Source organism: Aulostomus chinensis, chromosome 18, assembly GCF_037954235.1.
Source record: "Aulostomus chinensis isolate RoL2024-O1b breed Wild chromosome 18, RoL_Achi_v1.0, whole genome shotgun sequence".
In the NCBI taxonomy this organism is placed as follows: Eukaryota; Metazoa; Chordata; class Actinopteri; order Syngnathiformes; family Aulostomidae; genus Aulostomus; species Aulostomus chinensis.
In genome coordinates, this window is record NC_141337.1 from 21,796,490 (window position 1) to 21,821,613 (window position 25,124).

A 25,124-nucleotide genomic window follows, 5' to 3' on the forward strand; every position below is an offset into this window, starting at 1 on the left:
CCGTGTTGATTAACTCACTGTATACACGTTCGCAAGTCCATACACCGTTGGGATGATTAATAACCGTGTTTGTTGTTCCACCACGAGACCTCCTCACACGCAGCAGCCGCTCTCATGATTCAGCTTCATGCACAAATATCAGATTCGCTGAGAGCTTTTATTCTGGAAAGGTTAGAAGGAAGTGGAAGCGACGCAGCCGGTAGCTGGACCTGCAGCACGCACCTGCTCCCGTCTATCCATCGAAGCGGTCACACACTTCATTGATGCAGATTTTTGACAAACGACATAAAACACACACACACACACACACACACACCGGCGTGTCGCAACTGAAAACCCCTCATCCATACCAGCACTTGACGTGACCCAGTAGTCACAGTAAAATGTACTTGTGTGTATTTTGTCATCAGAAGAGGTGTTTTGTATGTGTGATGTAAACACCTGATGACTAGGTTGTGCTTCAAAATGAAGACACTGAAACCCTCCAGGAGAGCCTGCGATTGTATGTGTGTGTGTGTGTGTGTGTGTGTTACCTGCTCGGCCACGCTTATGGAAGGTGGGGGTGGACGTCTCTGCCCTCCTGCCTGACTCAAGTCAGTGTTGATGCGAGGTACATATGAACCCACTATAAATATGGACTCAAGTCCACAATCAACTGCCCACATGATTAATTCGCAGGTTTATGGTTCCGTTGTGTATCTTTAGATCTCACTTGTAGCAGCTGCCCCATCAATTTGCCCTCATACAAAAATATGAGTGTATCATGTGACATTCTATATTGTGCTGAGTCTAACATACATGAGCCGCCTATGGAAGTGAAATCTTAGTACTGCAGCCATGACACATGCGACTTCTGGTTCAGTGATCAACTTCCAAAATAAACGTGATGTCACTGAGCGGTTGTCAAGCAGAGCTGGGAGCTCCGCCTCTGCTGTGCCTCAGCAGTCCCAGGGTTTCTGCTGTGGATCGTTTGTGTCTCTATCAGTGACACCTGAGAGGTTTGCAGGTGCCAGAGTTCTCTTTGACTCTCTAGTTCTCTCGCACACCAGACTCTGGGGGTGGGGGTACACAGGTTGCACCAGTAGCTAACGCTAGCAGGGAGTGCTAGCTAAAATAAGTTCTGGTTCCTTCTAAAATGAATTCCGTCACAGCTCACATTCAACCGCTGGAGGATGATTGACTGACATGGGGCTGTTTGAGATGCCAGCGATCGTCTTGCCAGCTGGGAGGCCTCGCCGCTCGCCTTCAACTGGGGGGGCTGGCGATTGGCAGTGGCGCATCGTCTCAGCTGGATGGATCACGGCAGTCGTGGTTTAACATCCTGAGAGCAGGGTGAAGGTCTTTTATTGTTCGTATAGCTGTGGAACTTTCTCCAGGCGCGTTTGTGACTGGTTACCGAAGCGGACTCCCTCTTCAGCCCATCTCTGGGAACCGGAGAGCCTGCAACCACAGGCAGCTCAGTCAGAGCAACAGGCTCTGTTTTACCCTTCACTTTGCTTTATTGAGGGAGACATGAAAAGAGCAACCGGGATCATGAATCAATTACAAAATTTTGAGTGTTACCTTGGCAACAAGAGCCTGGAGTGTCCAAGATTTTTTCTCCAAATTTTCCTTTAAAGAAAAAGCCGGACAGTTCTCAGTTCTTTTTATTTAGCATCAAACGAAATCCAATAAAAGCTTTAAGAAATCAGTTTCACCATCACCAAAAAGCTTTTCTCCCACTAAAAATGTAAAACTAGAAGGTCAGGATTAATAAAATGCAAGCGTCAGGGCTGGGGAGTGACTACATGTGAGGGAAGCAACGGCTTCTGACAACGACGTCAAACAAGGCAGAAATTGGCAACACTTCAACGGAAAGAAAGACTGAAGAGTTACAAAGCACAACACAGACTAAAGATGCACACCCAAGAAAAAGGATGGGACGGAGGTTCCGCCTCCTCTAAGTGACTTCACCTGTCCGTGTCCGTTCGGCGCTAACACATGAACCATCCAGTCAATTTCCCAGGACAGGACGCCTCAGCTTCCTCTAACCTTCCCGAGAAATCGACTCCTCTTGATCTTTGTCATTTGTAAAATCTGATGGCACGTCAAACTGTTGATCAAAGTTTGATTATTGGTTCTTTTTTAAATTCAGTCTTCAGGACAGAATCCTGAGGAACCTTCGTTCTCGTCATCCCTGCCCAACTGCGTCACTCACTGGCCAATCAATATCACAACGCCAATGAGGAAAAGTTTCGAAAAACAGAGCGGCTATGAAAACACCCCATCCATCGGAGCCTCCGGCCCCGGCGAAGTCCCACTCACAGCGTGGCGGCCGTGTGCTTCTGAGGGAAACGGCTCACTTCCTGCTTCCTCCGGCCCTCAGGTGGACTTGGACTGGCTCAACAGGATGCAGTGATGTTTATGGGTACAACTTGATAGTGGGCTGTGCAGGTGAGGGGGGGAAGGGATCTTCATGTTGAGGGTGAGGAGGTGTTTGCCCTCCTTCCCCGCCTCCCCCATCTGGCACAGCTTTGCCTGGTCAAGCCCCAGAAAGGAAGGTGGGGCGGCAGACCCACTAAGCGTTGTTAGCCCGATCGCCGATGGTTGGGGGAGTGTGGTTGCAGCGGAGCTACGAGGTCGCTGCCCCAGTTTGGGTGCCCAGGAATTTGGGAGGGCGGGCAAAGCATCCGCTTTCCATTTCCTCCCCGCAGTGTGGCCCGGTGCTGCTGTTCCGACACCCCAGACCCGCTGGACTCTGGTGGACCTCCAAGCCTTCACTGGACCAAAGACATGAAGTGGTGTAGTGTTCACACCCAGGCAGTCCAGCCCTCATACAGCTGGGCCAGGTTGTCCATGTTGGTGGCCTCCTTGATGACAAAGTCCACCTGCAACAGAACAGCAGCACAACAGGCGGTCAGAACAACCCCACCTTCACTGTCATACATGCTCCTCCTCCCTGATGAGAGGGCTGGTTGGAGTGTTACCTGCTCTGTGACACTCATCCTCCTGTTGGGATCGATGTCTCTGCCCTCCAGCTTGGCCTTCACTCTCTTCCACACACTGACAGCGTACGAGTTCCTCTCCTGGACAGCTGCAACACAACGGGCAGGAGATTCACGCCTGCACAACAACGTTCATTTCTCTCCAAACCCCTCCCAGTACACTGGGCTCCAACTTCCTGCACTGTGTCAAGAGTTCTTCAGCAAACCGTAGGAGAGAAGCTGCATAGGAGAGAAGCTGCGTAGGAGAGAAGCTGCGTAGGAGAGAAGCTGCGTAGGAGAGAAGCTGCGGTTAAGCTAACGTTTTAGTTTTCAGATCGTCCCAGGCTGTAGGATCCTAATCTGATCAGCGGGGAGGTTAAAGGTCACAGCACAGCAGTGAAATACCAGCACCGATATTAGCGTTTGAGAGTCTGACCAATGACCTCAATATGTTTGTATTTAGAAAACAACTTCCTCTACTCAAAAAGCTTGATGTGAAAATATCACCCTGATGATCTGCTAGACTGGAACCTTTAAAGTGACACACATCAGCCCGAAAAGGGAATTTTGGCTTTCATATTCTCACAAAAACTGTCGAGCTCACTCGGACATTTTTCACTTCGTTGTGACTCCAGAACGCAGAAGGAGCCGTCCACACACACTTAGCTTGAAGCTCAAGATGGCCGATGGCTAACAGCTAAACTGTCATTAGACACCTGTTGACAGACACTCAAGGTCATAATCCGGTACAATCCATGACTTCTGCATCCGGCCTCATGCTCAGTAATCCACTAATACTTTGATTTGCAATTTAAAAAAACCCCAACATTTCTGGTTCTGTGCTAAAGGGAATGGGGGCGGAGCTCCAGGTGTTCACTTGTTTTCAGTGCTCAAACTTTTTTTTTTTTTTTAGCTTAGCTCGACTCTGATGGCAACAGACTGGTAACAACAAATTAAATGTGTGTGGCTGGTTCTTCCTGCCTTCTCAAAGGAGTAGTAGAGGAGTCCGTTTGCATCTCTTTAATCTTCTGACCCAAATCAAATGAGTGACATCAACCATGATGTCAGAGGGTGCTGGATCCACCAGGCAGCGCTACGACTCACTGGCTTCTAATTCAGGATCTAAGATTCTTTGCCATCAGCGAGGCTCAGCAGGAGGACATGCAACCCCTACACACTCCCGAGCTCGTCTGGTGCTCCACTGAGGGGTTCTGGATCCTGCGTTCGCATGTTACTGTGACGTGAGTGCTGACTGGTACCTCGTCCTGTTTTGGGGTCTCGCACCGCCCTCTTGGGGCTGGGGTTGAGGCCTTTGCTGTTCATCAACAGTGTGCTGGGCGGCGTGTCGGTGGGAGTTCCCAGGTTACGTGGCAGGGCCTTGCGTGCATTCTGGGACATTGAGTCTGGCTGAGTCTTCAGCCCGCTGCATCTAACAGCTAAACATAGACACGGTGGTTAGCGTTACAGGACGAGCATCTCCCCGGCCTACATTTGAGGCAAATCTGGTACAATTGAAGGGGGGCTGGTGGTTCCTCCAAGGTACAGAACAGTAGCTGTGGTCACTGGGAAGTCAGTTAAGACATTTATTCCAAACATTCACCCCAGTACGAGTAGATACAGAGGACAGAAAAGTCCAGAATACCAGTTTATACTGGTAAACTACTGGTGGCCAGTCGTGATGGAAGCATCAGCTCGGACCCCTGAATCTGTATGTATGCAGGGAGCCACCACCTGAAGATGAACCTTCACTGATTTATAACCAGGATTCAAAATAAGCTGGCAGAAGCCAGCCGGTGCTTCTCAAACACTGAAATAAGAATCATTGAATTTCCTATATTTTGTTTTTGTGAACCAGAGAAAAATAAGCCTCGTTGTGTCCTCCGATTTTGGGAAGCAACTCAGAACTGAAGAAGACCTTTTGTGACATCCCTACCACCACCACCTGAACTGGCTTTCATTTGACCCTGATCAAGAGTCCGAGGATCAATCGAGAGTCCGAGGATCAATCGAGAGTCCGAGGATCAAATGAGCTTTTCTGACAGAACAACTGGCCCATGTTTGGCTCCTGGCTGCTTCACTTTGATTTGAGGGAGCGTTAAAACACAGAGGACTGACATTTCTGTTGATGTTTGATTGTTCTGCTAAGTAACTGATCACAGCTGCTGTTCCACGACAAAGAGGAAGCTACTATCTGTTTTCAGCCACCTTCAGCACCAGCGCAGTATTCCTGGAGGAGCGTACCTGCTGCAAAGCTGGTCTGTGCTGCTGAAACAGGACTTGCACATTCACTGTCTCTGTCCGTCACCAGTGGGGAGGCAAAGCCCACCAGGCCATTATACACACTGTGGAAACACACACACACACACACACACACGGTTGTAGTGTCAACTGCAGGATGTGGCCCAGAGCAGGTGTCTGTAGCCTGAGAGTGTGTGTACCTCTGGCTCTGGGAGTGGAGCTCCTTTAGGGTCGCAGGGATCTCCTCCAGCAGCTCCAGCTGCTCCTGGTTGCGAGGCTGCCCGCTGGCCTGGATGACAGTGAATAGGACCAGCTGGATATTGTCTTGCCACGCCTTGTACTCCGACAGGAAGTGGCGCACGCTGCCCTCATATGCCACCTCCTCACCATCCGACAACGCTGCCTCTTCATCCTGTGTGCGGGACAAGCAGAGGAAAGACTCAATGAAGGAAGGTATGATAAACACACAGCTGCTCTTCCACATTTAAGACATCTTGACTGGCCCTTCAGTGCTGTCACACATCATAATGTGTTCGGGTTAGAAAAACTCTGATTGTTTACATCTTTTTGCGACACGATAAACACACGCTCGTCCATGGGCTGGGAGGTCTGACGGTACCTTAGCCATGGCCCTCAGCAGGTGCTTGACATCGGCCAGCTGGCGGTTGTGGTTGGACAGAATTGTCTTAATGGAGTCGACCAGGAGTTGCAGCGTCTCCCCACAGGAGTCCAGCTGCTGCTCCCGCTCCTCTTGACTCCTCTGCTCCACACTCAGCTCCTCCTTCAGCTGCCGCTGTGCACAGCTCAGCCAATCAGGGCTGCCGATGGGCAGGTCCAGCACAGGACTCTGGAGTGATCAACACAAAGAGGCAAAGGCAAATTTTCTTTGTAGAGCCCATTTTCACCACCAGTTTGTGTCCAGGCTTCAAGGCATCATAACAACATCCTCTGCCCTCAGACCCTCACATTGACTGAGGAGAAACTCCATTGAAAACCCTTTGAACAGGGAAAAATCAGAGAAACCTCAGGGTGAGCAACAGAGGAGGATCCCTCACCAGGAGGGACAGACGTGCAGTCGATGTTGTTACAGACAAGAAAACAGTTTACAATGCAAAATGTGGACTTCTGGTAGGCAGGGGGGCAGGGAAGCGAGCCAGCTTGATGGGAGGACTGGATGACAGACTGGTTCATGGGAGGGCAGGGCAGGCAGGTGTAACAGCAGGCCTGTACCTTGAATATGGGGGCAACTACATTAATGCTGCAAATGGATGGCAGGATTCTGAAGAGGCACAATATTTCAAGGATGAGACTCAGACATTAATCATATTTTCAGGTGGTCTGTCTCTCTGAGTCCTCTTACACGACATCTCTTGAACCTTGAGAGAATTCATCTGTGAGGACTCAGCAAGGACCTGAGAAGATTGGGACAGTCACGAATGCCTTGAGGACATTTCCTCAAACACATTACAAACGTCCAGTGGAGATGCTGAGGTTCAACCGAAAAGATTTTGGTGGTCACAGGTCAAGGTGACATTGGTATTTATGGTTTGCTTTTACAACAGCTGGTTTTAAGGAGGAAACCTGAAGGATGGACTGTGTAGAGGTCGGAGGTCAGACCCACCAGTCTGTGCAGCAGCTGGAGCTCCAGTGGCGACACTGTGCTGCTAAACTGGGCAGCATAGGAGCAGGTCTGCTGGCAGCGCTTCAACAAGTCGAACAGAGCTGCATCCATGTTGAGAGCCTCAGGGGATCGCGTCCGAAGGCCTTCGAAGTTCAAGATGGTAGAACATAAGAAGGTGACCTAGAAGAAGAGAACAAGGCATCCTCTTTAATATCCATCATCTACCAGCTGCTGTGGCTGCTAAAATAAATGCCCCGTCTACGTAGACGCATCACCTGGCTTGCGCGCTGGTTCTCTCTGGCCACCATGGCCCGTCTCTCTCTGATGGTCATCTCAAAGTCCTGAAGGACGGGGGCCAAGGCTGGGTTGGCTCCCCCAGCCCACTTCAGACGCTGCTCGATACTAGCCTCCAGCGCTGCCAGCTTCTCCTGAGGACAGCAACAAAGCAGGAAATGAACGCTTCTTTTCAGACAATCCAAAAGAAGGAGCAAGAACACCGGCACAAATACAGGATCTGTTTGGGGGGACGGTGCCGTGAAGACCTTAAACAGCACGGACTGATCACAGGAAGCTGAAATGTGGAGGAAAACCAACCTGAATGGCGACAATGGCGCCCTCATCCTGACTCAGCTTGTACAGCTTCTTCTTCATGTTGCTGAGGATGACCGAGCGCGGAGGAATGCTGACACTCAGAGTCTGATTATTGGGCCCCAGAACATCCTCATGCTGCCACTAGAGGTTGGAGACAACAAGGGGCATTACGCCTGGAGATGCCACGACTGTCAACATGTTGCTGTCATAGAAACACGCACATACATGACCGACCTCCAGACTGACCCAACGTGTTAGATGTTGAACCAAGAGGAGCCACCAACATTCAGAAATCTGTGACTAGTTGACAACAACAGCCAGAACCAAATCTACCTGCTACAAGCCAATATTTCAGTTTGAAGTTAAACACGGGATTTCTTTGATGATCATTTTCTACAAGCAGCTCCTCTGATGGGGGTGAGCACCTGGAACATGGCGATATGCAGCTGGCTCCTCTGCAGGCTGGCCTTGGCTGCCTCCAGGCTGCTGTCCAGCCTCCTCAGCAGGTCCAGTTTCTTCCATGCTGTGTCATAGGAGGCAGCCAGGACTGTGGCTCTGTTCAACAGCAGCTGGGAGACCCGGCCTGACGCCAGGTTCTGCTCCGTCGCCTTCTTACACAGCTCATCCAGTGACACCTTCAGAGGCAGGACGGACAGAGGTCCAGATGAGGTTCTGGTTTTGTAAAACAGTACAGTTAAGCATTCCAAAATTATTATTGTAATGAATCCTTTGTTTTTGGATGCAGGTGAAAATTCCCCATATTTAAATGAACCAGTGAGACCGTCCATACAATATCCTGACTGCACCCAACACTGACAGCAAAAACACACACACACACACACACACACACACACACACACACACACACACACACACACACACACACCTTGCTCTCAGCACCAAAGTCTTTAGCCTCCACCTGGGCAACAACATCCAGGCCAAGGGCCGACAGTGTGCTGCAGAGGGCCAGCCCGAGAGCTTGGCTGGGCAGACCCATGAGCATCTGCCCAACAAACTCAGCTGTGAAGGCCTTGATGGGGCGTGTCATTTGTTCCTCGCTGACCACCGCCACACTCGACCCAGTCGCACTGGCCGGCCGGCACAGCGACTTCCCCAAACCGACTGGTCCATTGGAGGGCAAGAGCTCCTCGGCCGAGGGACCTGGACACACGGATTACCAAGTTATTAATCACCTTCCTGGAAAGCTCAGAAACAGAGTTCACTTCTTAAATCAGCATTTAATTGTCCTAGTTAAACTTGTCTGACTCAGTTGAAGACAGCTGGTTCCAGCTCTGCAGCACCCAGAGGACGATGTATAACAATCACATGACATGTACATGGAGAAGACAGAAAAGAGGACCGAGGGTGAAAATGAAGCAGCAGTCACAGGTACAGCCAGTTATTATTCTGAAGCTGTACGCACAACTGAATAATTTACAAACCGCTGATTTAAAGCTAAAAAAAATTAAATGAAAAAAATGTGAGCATAAAGATTATACTGGACTAAGGCCTTGAGTAAGTACATGAATGTTTTGGACACTTTCAATGTTACCAGTCTTGCTCCAGTAGCATAATGAGACATAACTGCGGTTTGTCGTTTCTGCCATTAAAAAAAAGACACATGTAGGTTTTTCTTGGTGACACGTTGTTTTACTTTTGAAAGTTATTTTGACACTCATCTTGAAATGAGCAAATACTGGACCCGCTGCAGTTCAGACGCTGCTCTGTACCACAGTGTCTTTGATCAAACGGGAGGAGACAGTTAGTCTGTGAAATGTTAATGGATTCAGCCGAAGTGAATCGCTTCCGTGTGACAGCGGAGAGGTCTTACCTGACAGGGTCTGGGCAAATGAGGCACACAGTCGGAAGAAGTCCCGAATGGTTTGAAGTCTCTTTAGGAAGAAGACCTCTTCCATCAGCTGCCGTTGAGTCTGACTGTCGAAGAAGTGGAGCTGTGCAGCTCGCGCTTCTCTCAGAACATCCACCTTCCTCCAGGCGGACGGCACCTCCAGAGAACTCAGCTGACGATGAGGAGGAACAGAGTTTGGACTTTAATTACCATAGAGAACTTTGATTGGAAAAATCCTCCAGAAATCCAAAAACAGGAAGTAAATAGTCTGACATACAGAAGGACTTGTCACATTCAACCTATCAGTACATCACTTGTAAAACAAGGGCGCAACCTTTTCGGTGAGCTGCCCGAAGGCAGTTTCTAGCTGGGTGAACATGCCATCAAAGGCCACAAGGAGCATCTGTCCGGCAGACATCTTGGGTGTGTCCTGATTGGGTCCATCCATGTTGCGAGGTTGGATCAGCTCTGAGTACTGAGCACGCAGCATTCTGAGCACACAAACACATGTTTTTACTTTCACGTGTACTTTGGATTTTCAGTATTTTCTGACATCCAATTCTGTGTCTAAATAAATCCACCCACAACCAAATCTAACCTGGTGATGTCCAGGCAGTGGTTGTGTCCATTGTGGTCAAGACCTGTGGTGGCCTGGAGGCTGTCAACCAGGCCCTGCAGGCCCAGACCATCAGAGCTCTGCTCCACCAGCTGCTCCAGCTCTGCCAACATGGACTCCAGGGTGGGTTCTCCTTTGACCATACAGCGCAGAGCCTCTGGAAAGATGATCTGACGGAAGTTGGTGTTCAGTTCCTACAGTGAAAATGGAGACACATCGGTGTCAGAAAATATTTTTTGATGCTCAAAAAGTAACTTCTCTGCCCATAAAAATGGTGAATGTCTCATTTCCATCCAGAGAAAAGGCTGCTAGACCCAGACAGGACCACTAGGAGGCCCCTGTTGTTGTGGGGGTGCACCTACCTGCAAGCAGGTGTACACGGCGTTGGCTAGGTACACAGCCTGAAGAGTAGCTGAGGGGGAGGGCAGGTCCAAATCGTGGGGAAGGAGTGGGCAACGCTGTAGCAGCATTGCAAGGGCACTGACATTCCCGATCATGCTGCACAGCTCCTCCAGGAACCATGCCCCATCCCGTGACATCAGGTCTACCAGCTGCTCTCCAGCACTGGCTGCCGCCCCCTCCATTACCAGGTTCCGTCTGATAAAGCGAAAGAAACAAAAAACACTATGTCCTAAATTGCCCTTTCCACAACAGATACTGTATCTCTAAACAGACAGATATGCTTGGGGTATTTGGTGGCATAGAAATAATACAGCTACTGGAAAACAGCCTTGAGTGAAAGATGTGTGTTGAACCTGCAGAGCGAACAGAGGGCAGAGGTGATGATTCCCCCCAGGCTCAGGGAGCCTGGCTCTCCGTTCTCCCGCAGGAAGACTGCAATGCAGTGGTCAATTTCCTGCAGCTGCTCCTCACAGGCGGCTGCGGTTGTGCCCTCAGCTTTCAGCCGCTCAGCTTGGTGCATCACACGTTCATTGGTGTCAGCCACTTGGTGCTGCAATGTCAACTCCACACTGGACAGGAACTGGAGGGAGGCAGCGGGAGACTGAGGGGTGAACAGAACCTCATACCTGTCATGGGAGAAGGACACGACTAAGACAACGGCAAGTTACAGGCGAGTGCAGCAACATGATGATATAAATACGAGCACAATTATCCTGATCAACCAGGCCAGACTTTGTGATGTGATGAAGCAACCTTCAACATGTTGCTAGTAACACACACAGTAAAGCTGCACCGGCGCGTCTATGGAGAATGCTGGAGAATTCTTCAATCACAAGAAAATAAAGCAGACCTTCAGACCAGTCAGGGAAACAGTGCAGCATGTCTTAAGAGTCAGTGCAACACCCTTACAGAAAGCCCTCCTTACTGTCGATAGATGTGCTGGCAGTGCTCCACCGTCATGTCGATCAGCATTTCCTCCAGCCACGCCTTCCACTGGTGGGCTCGATGGCGCAGCAGGGTGGTGCGGGGGTATAGCAAAGCCACTGTAGCATAGCTGTGTAGCTGCTCTAGGCAACCGCGAAGGGCCCCACGGCGGTGCTGCAGCAGGGAGCTCACCTCCGCCTCCAGACTCTCGCACTGGCTGATCAGGTGGGCCTGACCCGCATTCTGCAGGAAGGCTGTAGCTGGCACATAGCTAGGGGGACCTGGATGGGGAGGGTGGGTGAACAAAGAGAAAGATAAAATACAGTTCAGAAAAAAAATACATGTCGCATTTCTGCAACACCAATTTTTAGGACATTTAATCTGAAAGACTAACAGCTCTATACGACACCCTGTACAGAGCATTGCAAGGACAACGTCATTTTGTAGGCAAACTTAGAGGTTAGCATTAGCATGGGTTCCCTCAACCAGAGGTCAAAGTTGTTTTTACACTGGATATTGCATGATCTCCACAAATAAATTCCACTTTCAGGATTTTTTGAAGTGCAATAATTAGAGGGACAATGCTAACGATCAGGAATGAACCAACTACATCATGAATGACTTCAACATCAGCACAGCTGATGCGGATCTGTCCTTTCATTCCCAGGCTGTGATATCTACTGATCTCTTCTACGCAACAGCAATTTCAGGCATTAAATCGAGAACCTGCTGATTGAGACGAGGGAACCGGATGTTCAACAATGTTAACTTCTTCCTCGATTTTAGGGCATGTTCCTGCACCACTCTGCTGCATGACAGCTGGTTAATCATGACAACCAGGAAACAAACAAGCTTTACAACCCAAGTTTCAACAAACCGAGATCAATGGGGCTGCTGATGTCCTGCAGTAGACTGGCCAGCTGTGTGGCCTCCAGGTTGGAGAATGCTGCCTGGTACTGGGAGATCCACTGGTCCAGGTCAGCCAGCTTGCTCTGAATGGCCTCCTGCACCGTCCGCTGCCGCGACTGCAGCTGGGTGTGTTCCGTGTACCTGCGAAGAGATTAAGAATTTCTGTAGCAGCTTGTCTGCCTTCTACCTGCATACACAGCACACAGCTGGGCCTCAATAATAAGATGGCTCCTAGATGAGTGGCTACCTGAAGTGGCCTGACTGCAGCAGACACATTACTCTCCAGATCCTGAGAAGTATCTCATCTCTTCAGTATTACTTTGCGGTAACAAAGTACTTCATTGAATTTCACAAATGCTGTTTTTTTTGTACTTCCTGACCTTTGCTCCAGAGTGAGGATGAGGTGGTCCGGGTGGTTCTCTGCTCCCTCCAGAAAGGCCATCTCCTCCTGCAGCTTTGCCTGGAGTTTCTCCCCCTGGCAGAGCAGATCCTGAAGGACCAAGTACTCCTCTACAGCCTCCTCCACTTGTGGCAACACCGCCAGCATTTCATCACGGTTCTTAAACCAGTTCACCTTCAAACAGCCAACACAGTCCACCAATCACTTCACCACCCTGATTCTGGAACATTGGAGATAAATCCCTTCCCCGTTTCTTATTAAAGCAGACCAAATTTAGCTCTGGCTGGTCTGGGTTTATTGCTAACCTTGCACCAACCTGGACCCAGCATCTACATCCTGTTGTCTTCATTAATCCTTCTAACAAAAGGAGCATTCATTAGCATTTGCTGAATCTTAATTAAGCCATGCTGACGATACCTTTTACTCATCAGAGGAAACTCTAATTTGTGTTAATGACTGATTAAATCAGAGCAGCAGGAACACCGGCACCATCGCTGAGAGGAAGATGAGAGGCAGGACGCCAGCTCACTATTACATGATGCAACTGTGTTTAAACACTGAATGAGTTGACCACACTGAGAACAATTTAGAGGCAACAACTTTGCGGGTACAGTCCACATCCCTGAAAAACAGACCCAAATAACTCCTAATTAAACTGAATGCTTGGCCATTTAAATGGCGTTTCCATGATGGATAACAGGTTAAAGACCCTCAGCGTGAGTGGAACAACACTGGCTTATCGAGCCCCCGTAGCAGTCTACTCCTGCCAAGACCCACCTTTATCTCAGCCACTCTGGAGGAGAAGAGGGAGCGTGTGATTTCCCTCTCCATCTCCCTCTTGCTCTGCTTGCTGTCAGCCTGCTGGCCTCCTCCTCCGTACACTGCACCAGCGAAGCCCACTTCTCCCCCGGCAGTCCAATCCACCAGGGGATCATAGACGAAGGCCTCCAGCAGTGTCAGTAGAGTCTCTCTGCCCCGGCGCATCATTTGAACAACCTGGAATGACAGAAATGTTAGCAGTACAGATTAACCGTCTTCACTCCACCTGACATACAAACAGCTTTTCACTTGAGTCCTAAAGAATCGACATGCAGGTCAAGAATTTCAGCACTACTGGCTCCAAATGTGACATGCAGCACGCTGCTTGACAAGTTTTACAATTCAGAATATGACTGTGTGTGTGACACTGATGTCGCAGGGAGACGAGACCGAGCTGTGTGTCAGGTGACACTCACTTGTTCACAGGACAGCCTGAAGATGCCCTCGACCCCAGTGACTCCCAGAGCAGTCTCAATATTGTGGGTCATCCTGAAAGGGACCTTCTCTGGCACCCGCAGGCTCTTCCCTAGAGACCACACACAGACACACACGTGCACACGCATCATTAGCCCACTGGCTAATAAGGGACACTTCTCTGACATGCTGCACATTATTTGAATGAACATGTTCGAGGATTATTGACCACACAAAAAAATGGTGAATAGTCAAAAGTTAGCGTGTTCCTCTAAACCAGTGATGATACAGATGAATGAGCAGAATCAGTAGATACGAGAGGACTTCTCGTGACGTTGACACACACATCGCCATCAAATGTGTCGCCCACACATGAAGATGGATCCCACTGCTTTTTTTAGGATCTACCTGTGCATGAACACGCAATCACGCTGACTGTGGAACATTTAGGACACGAAGGGATTTGGATCTACAGGTGTACCTTTTTCAAAGCATACATTGTAGTCAATGTGCACAACCTCTCCGGTGGTCATGTCAATCAGCACGTTATCAAGGTGACGGTCACCAAGACCGATGATGTATCCCACCATCGACATGACAGCAGTGGATCTAGCGTAGGACTGCAGGAGGAGCAACAAGAGAAATATCAACTAGCTGCTGCGAAACAAAGAGGCAACTACAGCCAGCAGTCGGTGAAGGTGACAACCAGCTAACAACCATGTTACCTGAGTGACCCTCCACCACTCGCTGGGGGTGGTGCAGGAACACCACAGCTCCTTGGCCAGCAGGTTAGAGGGAGTAGCTTCCATCAACTCTTTCAGCACCTCCTTCATGACGCTGAGAGGCCAGTCTCGTCGAGTTACGTCCAGACTGAGCCCCACTGCCTTCAGAGCAGGGCCGATGCGGCTGTAGTAGAGCTCGCTGGGCCGGGGTACCAGAGGCACCGGCTGCTGCTGGAAAGAGTCTTGGGCCTGGTCGGGAAAAAAGAACCTGTCAATTTAGACCCGACGAAACAGTGCCAGTTTCCTGATCACCTGATCCAGTGGTCATGCACCGTGCACCAGTCACGCAGGAGCAAAGGTTACCTTCTGAGCCTGCAGCACAGCCTCCCTCTGCTGCCAGCGCTTGTAGAGGCCAAAGAGGGGCGTGGCTCCATCTACCCACTGAATAAGTCCTGATCGGGTTCCAAGGGGGGTTACAGAATAGTGGCGGGCATGGAAGTGTGGCTGCTCCTGCTGGTTGATCTTGGTGAACATGGTGTTCACAATCGACAAGAACTGCATGATGCGCTCATCCAAATGTAAATCCTCCAGACCTGAAGGGGCGGGGGGGGGGGGGGGTAGATAGAGAAAGAGAGAGACACACACACACACACACACACACACACACACACACACACACACACACACACACACACAGGAAAGTTTTGAATATTTAAACCAACACTATTACCTGAAACCCCCTGCAAAACCCAATACTGTAAAATGTAAGGGGTGGGATTGGTTGACATTTCCAGACTTCTTTCCTTGTTTCTAAAAACAAGGGTCCACAGATTCCACTGCCCAGCTGCTACCATTGCCACCAAGCACGTGGCTTGTCTGCCTGTCAGCACAGATCTGGAACCAGGACCTATGACCACTAGAGAGGTAAGTGCACCCTGAGTGCCCTCTGATTCAAGTGACAGTGGTCTGAGAGTGGACTTCTCAGATTAAGAGGGACATTTTTTGGCAGAAGGGAGTATTTTCAATTACATTTAAAGAAATATACAGATGCAAATGACTCACTGAAGTTGATGAAAATTTAATGTAGCGGATTAGAATCGTAACTCCATTCAGTAAACATACATTAAAAAAAATAATGCACTGTTCCTGGCAAAGATGAAACTGCATTAAGATGTTATTACACTATCATTACATCAGAGGCATTATATTGTTTAGAACAAACAAAGAACCTGGGGTTCATATGTGAGCTACCTGGCTAAATGTGTACTGGGACTATGTACGCTCCAGTATGGATGCATTAATCTCCTGCTGTACCTTTAAATAGGTACGGGTAGTTGTGTCCATCGGAGCCCTGGAAGAAGAGTTTCTTAGGCTTGGTCTTGGTGGGCAGGATGGTGATGGAGTTGCCGATGCTCTGGATGGTGACGGTGTCTGACGCCGACACCACGCCTGGCAGGGCCATCTCTGTCGTGGTCATAGACGCCAGGTGAGGACTGATCTCATCCAGATGGAGCAGATAGCTGGTTCGCTTCTGAGCGCGCTGCTGCAGGCTCATCATGATCTGACCAACACACACAACCGCTTAGATCAGGTACAGAGAAATTATGTGTTTAATAAGCTTGTATTAATACAAATTAGTCTTTCTAAGCAACTGGTGATGACATCCACCGTGTCTTGTTTAGCACATTTACTCAAAACCACCTCTGACAAGCATGAAAAAAAAATCCTTTTTTTTAAATTTCGCCATTTTCATCAACTTTCTCTTATCTGAGAGTTCAAAGTACATTGATATAAACCCCTCCAGCATGTGGAATCAAACACACGCTGTTTGAATAGTACCATAAATCTTTAAAGACACACACACACACGACAGCAAAGCAACCTGTTTGAAGGGGAGCCAGCTGCTGGCAGGGTTGGCTGGGTTGTGGGGGTTTCTCAGTCGCTCGAGGGCAGAATTGATGACATCACCATAGGTCTGCTGGAACCAGGTCTCATGTGGCGTCTCTGCTGGTGCTGATGTGATGCTGCAGACGTGATCCAGGGCAAAAACCACTGGACGCATCAGAGCGGAGTGCTTCTCACGCATGATGGCAATCTTTTCATCCCTGCAGGACACAAAAGGAACCAAGAAAACGTTAATTTGCAGCTCCTCAGTAAGATTTACAAGGTAAGTGAAGATAGTCTGATATCATAAACCGATTCAGTGATTCTGACTGTGTGCTATTCATGTTTCAGTCACACTCCAATTCAACAGGCAGTCCTGGTTGATGATAAGACGCCTGGGAGGATAGAAGCTGCTCTCACCGGCGCAGTGTGTTGTTGTTCTGCACCCTCTTGACCTCGTCCTCCAGTTGCTGGATCCGTCGCAGGACATGCATGTGCTGCTGCTGCAAAACGCCCAGCCACAACTCATCCCACAGCAACGTCACCCTGCGCAGCTCACCCACGAGCTGTTGGACCTGGTCAGCACACATGACTGGTTAAGCAACTTCTGAAGAATACAGCAAGAATTTAATGTCTTAATTGACACTGATTGTACTGCTGCCATGATCTCCTGAGGTTTTATGGATATTCACTGACACACAAGCAGGGCAACAGCAGAAACCTATAACTTCTGTAGAAATGCGCAGCCTCGTACCTGAAGCACCATGGTGGGGTTGGCGACTGACAGCTTCTCTACGATCTTGCTGTAACAGTCCTGCATCATGGCTTGATCCTGACTGGAGCAGAATGTTGCCAGCTCCTCTTGCCCTTCTCCTTGCCCGCTGCTCTCGGGCTGCTCCCCTTCCTCCTCCTCCCCAACCAGGCCCTCTCCCTGCATGCTCCCCAAAAAGGTGGGCAGAGCTGATGGCAACTTGCTCCCTGTCAACAAATGTCATCAGCCATGAACAGATCTGCATTTTCTCCAATACTAATCTACTGGTTTGACTGATTATTTCCATGCATAGAGAATAAATCAAGTCAGATATTAGACATAGCTCAGACACCAATGTCCACAGGGAAAAAGCTTACCTGCGTTCTGCGCCTCTGCTCCAAGGGAGAGGGAGCCCACAATGGCAGGATAAAGAATGAGATGTGGGGAGTCCTGGGCCACGCGGCAGAGCAGGCTGCATATGCTCTGGCGGATGTATGCCTCCGGATGGTTGAGACGGGAAAAGAGCTGGGGGGTGATACCTGAAAGGGACAGACACCATCAAACCCCAGAGTACTGCAACTAAAGAATTCCTAAGCAAACGCTTTTTTTTTTTTTTTTTTTACATTTTGACATACCCCTCCAAGGTGCAGTAGGAGTGGAGGCTAAGCCCAGCTCAAGCCCCTCCCTCAGTTCCCCAGCATGCTTCACCAGCAGACGGAGGAGACGGAGGGTCGCCATGACGATCACATCATCATTACTCTGCTTGCTGTTGTGATGTGACAGCAGGAGTTTAGGGTCATCAACATCGATGGGGACCTAAAACACAACGGATGCTTTAGCTGAAGAACTGGACAGAATGTCGCCTCACTCTCAGTGGTGGTTCACTGGAGTCCCACACACTATTTTTTTTTAGAAAATGGTGGTTTAAGGCACTTCAACGTTGGTTTGGCAGCTTTTCAGATGTGCACAATCCTGCAGCTGCTGCTGCCAAGTCTCACCTGTCCAGCATTGAGCTTCAGGAAAGTGAAGTAGGCCTGGCAGGAGATCCGGTACAGGCCAAAGATGCGGTCCACCACACGTCTCCAAACACGGATCAGACCATCTGCAATGGGCTGACCAGCCTCTACGAGCCACGGGCACGATGCAGTGAGCTGCCGCCAGATCACATCCACCATGTCATCCTCATCGTCTTCCTGCTGAAGGGCCATGTCCTCATCCTATGGTAACAGAGAAGGGAATCAGAACCAACCATCACGCAGCCTGGCTTCTGTCCAACTGTCACAGAGAAGTAAGACTTGTATACAGACATCCAGCGTGTGACTACCTGTATGCCGGTAGGTCGACACATAGCCTGTCCCAGGATGCTGAAGATGGTGTCCTTGTCTTCTTCACTAGTGGTTGCAGGCAGCAGCTCCTCAATCTCTTTCTTTTCCCCAGGAAGGAGAGGCAATCCCTCCCCTTGGCTGAACAAAACAAACCACATCAAAGGTCACAGAAAGCGCCGCAAGTGACCGTGGGGTTAAATAATCAACCCACAAAATCCTGATGAAACTTTACAATGGAGGGATTAACCACATTTGATCATGTGCGTGTTCCACTGGGTCCACATACCTTGCGTTATCTACCACCTTCCGGCCCCAGCGGTAAGCCCAGCTGGCCAGGGCTGCCCAGGACTTTGCTACCTCTGGTGCCAGGCTGGTGGAGAGCTGGTAGAGTTGGCCCAACACGAAGTCTGACTCGCCAACACCAACACTTACTGTGCAGGGAGGACAGATAAACACTGGCACTCAGTCAGTCAGAATTCAACACAGAAACCTGCCCTTGCTGGGCTGCAGCCTGCAACACATGAGCGAGTTCACCATTACCTGCATAACCAAAATTATCTGTATCCGTATCGATACTCGCAGGGGCAGCGCGAATCGGTGAGACCTGAACCCAAAGTGTGAGTGGCTTAACGTGGAGGTTTGTCATTTGCCGAATTGATTTCAAGAAATTATTAGGGATTGAGCAGAAATTTCTACATTCATCATTTATTTGAAAATTATTTCTAAAGCCTCAGATTAAGCTTTAGACGTTTTTAATCAGAGAACTAAATCACTTATTTACAGAACAGGCAGGTATTTACGTGCCGGGTGATGGCTGGATTTTGTTTGTTCATGTTTAAATGAACTGGCGGTGTGTTTGTGGACCCGAGGACCCCGGAGCGTTACTGCTTTTATAATAAAAGCCTGCTGGCTAAAAGCGCCTGGTCTGTTTTTCCATCCATCTGTGACCTGACGTGCGATCTGATGTAGAAAAAAACCCTGAGCTTCACCCAGCCGCGTCTCAGCACCGGGTCAGCTGACCTACAGCTCTCCACTAATTTGCTATTTTCCAAACAGAAGCAGGTTAATGGAGGAATAAATTCTTAACAGTGTAGAAACACCAATTAGAGAAGTGAATCCTGGACAAAGACATGTTGTGTCAGGACTCAGCAGCAAGGACATGCGTGTGATGACAGAGGCAGCTGCAGTCAGCGGTGCTTCTCAGCTGTGTGTGTGTTTGTATGTCGGGGGCACACGCTCTGTGTGTCTGACAGGCTGGCTGCCTATCAGACCCCCGATGTGGACTTCCACTCTTAAAAAAACAAAAATAATTAGTGCTGCTAATGTGTAGCTCTGCCGAGCAAACAATAATAAAAAAAAAAAATCACCTGAGCGCGGACATACATGTTGGATGCTTGAACAGTACAGATACCACGGTTTTGATGAACGTAATACGACTCCTCCCTACATGACATCCGCGTCTTGACTGAGCTACACATTAGATACAATGAACTGTGTCACGCAGTAATAAGTGCTGACAGATTCATTCAGGAATTACCCGAGGTCTCAGTGGTGATGTGGGGAATGCCCTGGTCCACAAGAGGAAGCTCCAACAGGGCAGCGATGTTCTGACACAGAGGCGACATGTTGCCCACAGCATTGGATGAGTTCACTGCTCCTGACTTCTTTGCCACCTACACCAAAATGTCACAGAGCGCACACTTAGAGCATTAGTCCAAAGGAGAATTATGAGGAGTGACATCATGTCATGCCGAGCAGTTACACTTGGATGTAAATCATAAAAGCAGACCAAGGTAGATTGACCTCTTCTGATGGCTACAACCCTCCCTTAAATCCATTCCTACTGATCTCAGCTACGTGGTTTGATACGATATCAACATAAGGAGTCAGAATAAAGCCAAGGAGCTTTTTCTCCGTCTACTGCACCACTTATACACCAATGTGCAGGTATTTGTGGAGCAAATTTTCATAAAATCTTTGGCTTTGCTTTTTCTGAAAAACCTTTCTTGGGATAAAAATCTCTATTTTTCAAATTCCAAGACTTTTCTAGATATTTACTGACTGTATAACCCCTTTATCAGTGAATGTGTGTGTGTGTGTGTGTATGTGTGTGCGTGTGCTCATGACTATCTCAACCTTGTTAACCACCATGGCAGAGAAAGTGCCCTATAAACGAAGCCCACTTCTTCAAAATCTGTTTAATCTGTGGACATCCTGAATGGGCTGACGTGTCCGGGTTGAGCTTTAGGTGAGTGAACCTGTTTCAGCTGAGGTATCATGTCCTTCCAGTCAGCCAAAAGCCATTTGCAGAGTGTGAGCAGTGAGCGGCAGGCAGCACCTTCATTCTTGCCCACGTAGCAATATGAGAGGGCAGCCCCGCTCAGCATCTCCATGGCTGTCATGGAGCGGCCTGAGGGAAGGAGCAACACTGTCAACTCACAGTGGAAATCGAGACTATCAACATTGCAACTTTACTGTTAAAAGTTTTTGTTGGAAGACATTGTGTCTCCTATCGGAGGCTGATTTACTATTATTTTTTGCTGTTTTTTAAAAAAATGAAAAAAGGTACATAGACTTGCAAAGACATTGTACTGAGTGCTGTTGAAACTACTCTGAACACATGAAATTTTAAATCCCGGTTGGTTTGTGCTTCAATCATTATTCCATCCCAACAACCACTGTTGAGTGGTTTGTTCCTCACCCGCAGTTCTCAGAACTTTGGCTTTTTCTATCTGCAGCTCTGGCCCCCATTTCTCCCCGAGAGTGCCCTCCAGGGTTAGACACCTGAAGGCCTTGCTCAACCCGTCCTCTGGACCCTCCTCCTGTGTGCCGTCACTGCACTGGCTGAGCAGACGGGACGCCAGTGCAATGTTGCCTTTCTTACGAGCAAATTTGACAGCGGTGAGACAAAGCTCCATCAGGTGGCCATCGATGGAGGGAGACGAACCTAAAAGACAGTGAAGGTGATGGAAGTTTCAAGCGGACGCATTCAGGGGTTGTCCCAAAGCTTTACTTGTCAATCTTATGGGCATATCAGCGTTGATAGGCGGCTGCTCATGACGGATATTTTCCCAACATTTTCTTCATTCCTGAGAGAACCAGCGGGAGGCTTCTGTGTGGAGATGTTACTGGAACGTCAAAGTGTTTATGAAAGTTATTTGGATTAATATTTCTGCCATGGAGGTAATGTCAGTGGAGCCCACTGACCCAACAGTGAAGGAGACCAGGATTTTGCAACCAAAATTTAAAGTAGGCCACAACACCATCTCCATGGCAACACCCGAGGGACAGACTAATCCCTGGAAAATATGTTGTAAGGTTCTTATGCAATGATGAAATCGTTCACTACTCCGGTAAATAAGATGGACCAGAGACGTGTAACATTCTCTATTCTCCAAGCAGCTAAAAAGAGAGATCTTTTTTTTCGTTACATGTGACTGACCGTTAGCTGTTGCTATAGTTAAACATAATCAGCGCATTAATTTGAAGGTGAGCACACAGACTGAAACTACCTGGCTGGGGTTCAACTATTAGGAACTCAAGGACATCCAGCAGCAGCCAATCAGATTTGAGCATTAGTCCAGACTTTGGTTTCAAGCTAGTCACCTCTGAGTTTGTGGAGAAGCTGCCTCTGGAACATGGTGTATCTGAGGGCCTGGAGGAAAGGCTGCACGTCCTGCTGCTTACAGGAGCCCAGAGCCTCGCTGTACAGAGGAATCACACAGTCCTACAAACGAAACGCAGAGAGGAATTAAAGGTCAGACTTGTTCTTCTGGTCAAAACAACAGTCAAGTTTGCACCACTGGCTTTTTCTGATTGGGGTTTTTAGCAGCAATTTGGTTGTGAACTCAACCACACAAACACTCTAGAACCCAGTTATTCAACAGCACTGGTACGTAACCAGATGATAAGGGTGTTCTTTAGTTGGGCCTTTTCTCTTAACCTGCATTTGTGTCTGTCTAGGAAAACGAATGTTCCCTCAAATCCAACAGTTTTGTTCATTTGGCTCAAGGGAGGACATCAGTTTCTCCGCCCACAGAGACACAACTCTCCTTTGCTCTTCTGGAAATGAGCATTTTTCTGATTTGCGCGCACACACACACGGGCAATCATCTTAGCGTTCTCCTCTGTCAAACCTTCACTGCAATGTTAAGTGAAATGGAGGAGGTGTGTTTACATACCTCTTGCCCACTGAGTGTGTTCTCCATGGTTGCAGTGCAGTGCAGCTGGAGGGTGGGCAGGGTGGGCAGGGCATCAGATAACGTGAGGGTGGACAGACGGAGGGGACCCAAGCAGATGCGGCCGGTTTGTTTCAGGCAGCGTACCAGCGTACTGCAACATCACAAGAGCAACTCATAGACGTCACCTCTCTTTGACATAATAACAATGGAGCTGTATTTATACATCTATATATAATCATATGTGTTTACATTTATAAAACAAGTGGCAAAAAGAGAAAGTCCAGGATCAAAAAGTCCAAAGGGTGGTTTTAGTCTGAGGAACGAGGATCCTGCAGGACCGGATCACCTCTCTTTAGGGCGATGTGTACAGACTTACTCTGGGTTGGCTATGGTGCGCTGCTCTGGCTGCTGACTGGCTTTTGACATGGCGCTAACAGCACTACGAAGGAGCTGAACCTCAATGGCTCTCTGCAGCTCTGTTGGATCTGGACTCATGGAGGGCAGAAGTCTCTTCAGATCTGAAACACACGCGTATCAGTCTTTTAAGTTAAAACAGAGTGCCAGAGGAGGACTGGTTTAATATGTGTAAATGTGCACATTCTCCACTTATCCACCTTGTTATTACAATGTAACAGCACACAGTCATGCCAGGGTGGGTTCTTACCCAGCTTGTCCTTGCTGCTGGAGAGTGAGCTGTAGTCCTCTCCAGGCAGCAGCTCCAGTTGAGCCCCACACTCTGTTAGATCTCCCTCCTCGAAGCAGCTCAGGGCCTGGATGTAGTTGAAGTCGGCCCTCAGGTTGATGCTGACTGGACTGCTTGAGTTCTGTTTTAGGCCGTGGACGCTGGCCTGCCATTCCTTAACGGCGGCCCAATCACACAACGCCACATAGCACTGGCATGCTTTGTTGACCAGGAGATTCACCACCTCAGGAGAGCACTCGTTCGACTTCAGCAGCACCGTCTTCCTGTTGTCACCTTCAGAGGAAATCACACCAAATAAATGATGGAGGGAAACTCACCTGCTCTCTGCCTTTAATCTGAATTAAGTTCAGAAGACATGAATTTAAATCTCAACATGATTACTTTAAACTAGTTGGACTGCACGTACCATTGCTGGTGTGTTTGGGACTGCCGGTGTTACTGGAGAGTTGGCGCAGACAGTATTCAGAAATCTTGATGCTGCAGTCCATCCCTGTGACTGCCGACAGCTGGTCTTGATAGTCCAGAGCAGCCTTCTCGAAACTGCGCGCACACACACACACGCACACACACACACACACACACACAGAAATTAGAACCAAACAATGAAAAAACAAAGCAAATACGCATGGATGTTTTAATTATTTGGTTCATCCAGTGTTGTTGCTTACCGTCCCTCAGCCTGCAGGGCAACTGAGGATAACCAGCTGAAGCTTCTGCCGGTGGTAGAGAGGCTCCAGGTTGCCAAGCCCTGAATGGCCTCAGGACAACGCAGCTCACAGAGAGCCTCCGCCAACAAGGTCAGAGGAATCTCCAGCTCTGGACCCTGATGAGGCACCCAAAGCTTTAATAATCAAAATCCTACACCTGGTGTACACACATAAATTGGAGGCGCAAGGGGGAGGATTGACATAATCAGACAGAATCATGAAAGTAATTAATAACTAATTATAATATCTAAAATATTGACTATTTAAAAAGTTGTTAAAAAATATAAACTTAAATGAGTAAAAGATATATTACAAGTAGAAGAATCAAGCAAAAAGTACAGCGAAAATCCAAAGAACTAAGGAAGAGTTCATGTATGCGCATCATTAGAAAGTGTGTTTGTACCAACCTGGGTGCTGCTGTTCTTAATCTCTGCAAGCAGGTCAAAGCCATGGCGAATGGTTACAGCTGGCTGGCCAGACAGCAGGCCGACCCTCATCAGAGCCAGGCGGATCCGCGTCAGCCAGTCTTGGCATGTCTGTCGGTTGGTGTAGAAAAACGTCCTGATGCCCTGAGGAACATACAAAGGAATCAGTAGCCCATTGGGCCAGCTGGGGCTAATAAATGTTCCTCAAGTTGCATTGTAGCTTCAACACGTTCATCCGGAGCGTTGGCGTTCTAAACCAGCAACGGGGGGTGTGGACCTTTCATTTGCACACCTTTGGCGGGGCGGTAAGAGCATTGGCGCAGCCCTCATAGGCGTTGTACATGAGCTTCTCCAGGTTCTCCAGGTACTGGAGCAGAAGAGCAAGGCGGAGCTGGTTGGAGTGGTGACCATCGCCATCACCTCCAGCGCCCGCCCACGCTCCAACATCCTGCTCCGGGTTCAGGCTGTGGGCGGCCAGGCTCCGGATCATGCCTAACACATAAAAATACAGAAGAAAAATAATGAAGGGACAATTTGATTTATTACAGGGTTTCAACACATCATCACCAAAGCATTTCACGCATGTGAGAACAATTTTCTAGACCATGCAGGCTCTATCAATTACACGGTAAGAGGAGCAAACTGTGACAACATTTACTGGTGTATTTCACTTAAATCAA

The 25,124-nt window shown here is 48.8% G+C and overlaps 1 protein-coding gene across 3 annotated transcripts in view; it reads right to left on the minus strand.

Moving 5' to 3' along the window:
- Window positions 1-1,610: 1,610 nt before the first annotated feature.
- smg1 (SMG1 nonsense mediated mRNA decay associated PI3K related kinase) overlaps window positions 1,611-25,124 on the minus strand; it is a 43,172-nt gene continuing 19,658 nt past the window's right edge. For all 3 annotated transcript variants that reach the window (XM_086185703.1, XM_086185702.1, XM_086185704.1), the window contains 44 exons: window positions 24,737-24,936; window positions 24,427-24,588; window positions 23,981-24,135; window positions 23,719-23,852; window positions 23,274-23,585; window positions 22,986-23,127; window positions 22,610-22,760; window positions 22,035-22,155; window positions 21,130-21,375; window positions 20,687-20,838; window positions 19,966-20,101; window positions 18,715-18,859; window positions 18,428-18,566; window positions 18,102-18,320; window positions 17,739-17,919; window positions 17,481-17,642; window positions 17,107-17,330; window positions 16,773-16,927; window positions 16,351-16,573; window positions 15,783-16,029; window positions 14,832-15,061; window positions 14,472-14,717; window positions 14,228-14,366; window positions 13,749-13,858; window positions 13,291-13,509; window positions 12,494-12,687; window positions 12,082-12,254; window positions 11,206-11,485; window positions 10,634-10,906; window positions 10,241-10,475; window positions 9,861-10,072; window positions 9,597-9,753; window positions 9,245-9,434; window positions 8,300-8,574; window positions 7,839-8,048; window positions 7,417-7,554; window positions 7,098-7,250; window positions 6,823-7,002; window positions 5,821-6,048; window positions 5,402-5,613; window positions 5,205-5,305; window positions 4,223-4,399; window positions 2,967-3,073; window positions 1,611-2,867 (listed from right to left, as the gene is read on the minus strand). In XM_086185703.1, coding sequence (XP_086041829.1) covers window positions 2,790-2,867; window positions 2,967-3,073; window positions 4,223-4,399; window positions 5,205-5,305; window positions 5,402-5,613; window positions 5,821-6,048; window positions 6,823-7,002; window positions 7,098-7,250; window positions 7,417-7,554; window positions 7,839-8,048; window positions 8,300-8,574; window positions 9,245-9,434; window positions 9,597-9,753; window positions 9,861-10,072; window positions 10,241-10,475; window positions 10,634-10,906; window positions 11,206-11,485; window positions 12,082-12,254; window positions 12,494-12,687; window positions 13,291-13,509; window positions 13,749-13,858; window positions 14,228-14,366; window positions 14,472-14,717; window positions 14,832-15,061; window positions 15,783-16,029; window positions 16,351-16,573; window positions 16,773-16,927; window positions 17,107-17,330; window positions 17,481-17,642; window positions 17,739-17,919; window positions 18,102-18,320; window positions 18,428-18,566; window positions 18,715-18,859; window positions 19,966-20,101; window positions 20,687-20,838; window positions 21,130-21,375; window positions 22,035-22,155; window positions 22,610-22,760; window positions 22,986-23,127; window positions 23,274-23,585; window positions 23,719-23,852; window positions 23,981-24,135; window positions 24,427-24,588; window positions 24,737-24,936 — 8,123 coding nt within the window. In that variant the 3' untranslated portion in view covers window positions 1,611-2,789. The remainder of the gene's footprint in view (window positions 2,868-2,966; window positions 3,074-4,222; window positions 4,400-5,204; window positions 5,306-5,401; window positions 5,614-5,820; window positions 6,049-6,822; window positions 7,003-7,097; window positions 7,251-7,416; window positions 7,555-7,838; window positions 8,049-8,299; window positions 8,575-9,244; window positions 9,435-9,596; window positions 9,754-9,860; window positions 10,073-10,240; window positions 10,476-10,633; window positions 10,907-11,205; window positions 11,486-12,081; window positions 12,255-12,493; window positions 12,688-13,290; window positions 13,510-13,748; window positions 13,859-14,227; window positions 14,367-14,471; window positions 14,718-14,831; window positions 15,062-15,782; window positions 16,030-16,350; window positions 16,574-16,772; window positions 16,928-17,106; window positions 17,331-17,480; window positions 17,643-17,738; window positions 17,920-18,101; window positions 18,321-18,427; window positions 18,567-18,714; window positions 18,860-19,965; window positions 20,102-20,686; window positions 20,839-21,129; window positions 21,376-22,034; window positions 22,156-22,609; window positions 22,761-22,985; window positions 23,128-23,273; window positions 23,586-23,718; window positions 23,853-23,980; window positions 24,136-24,426; window positions 24,589-24,736; window positions 24,937-25,124) is intronic.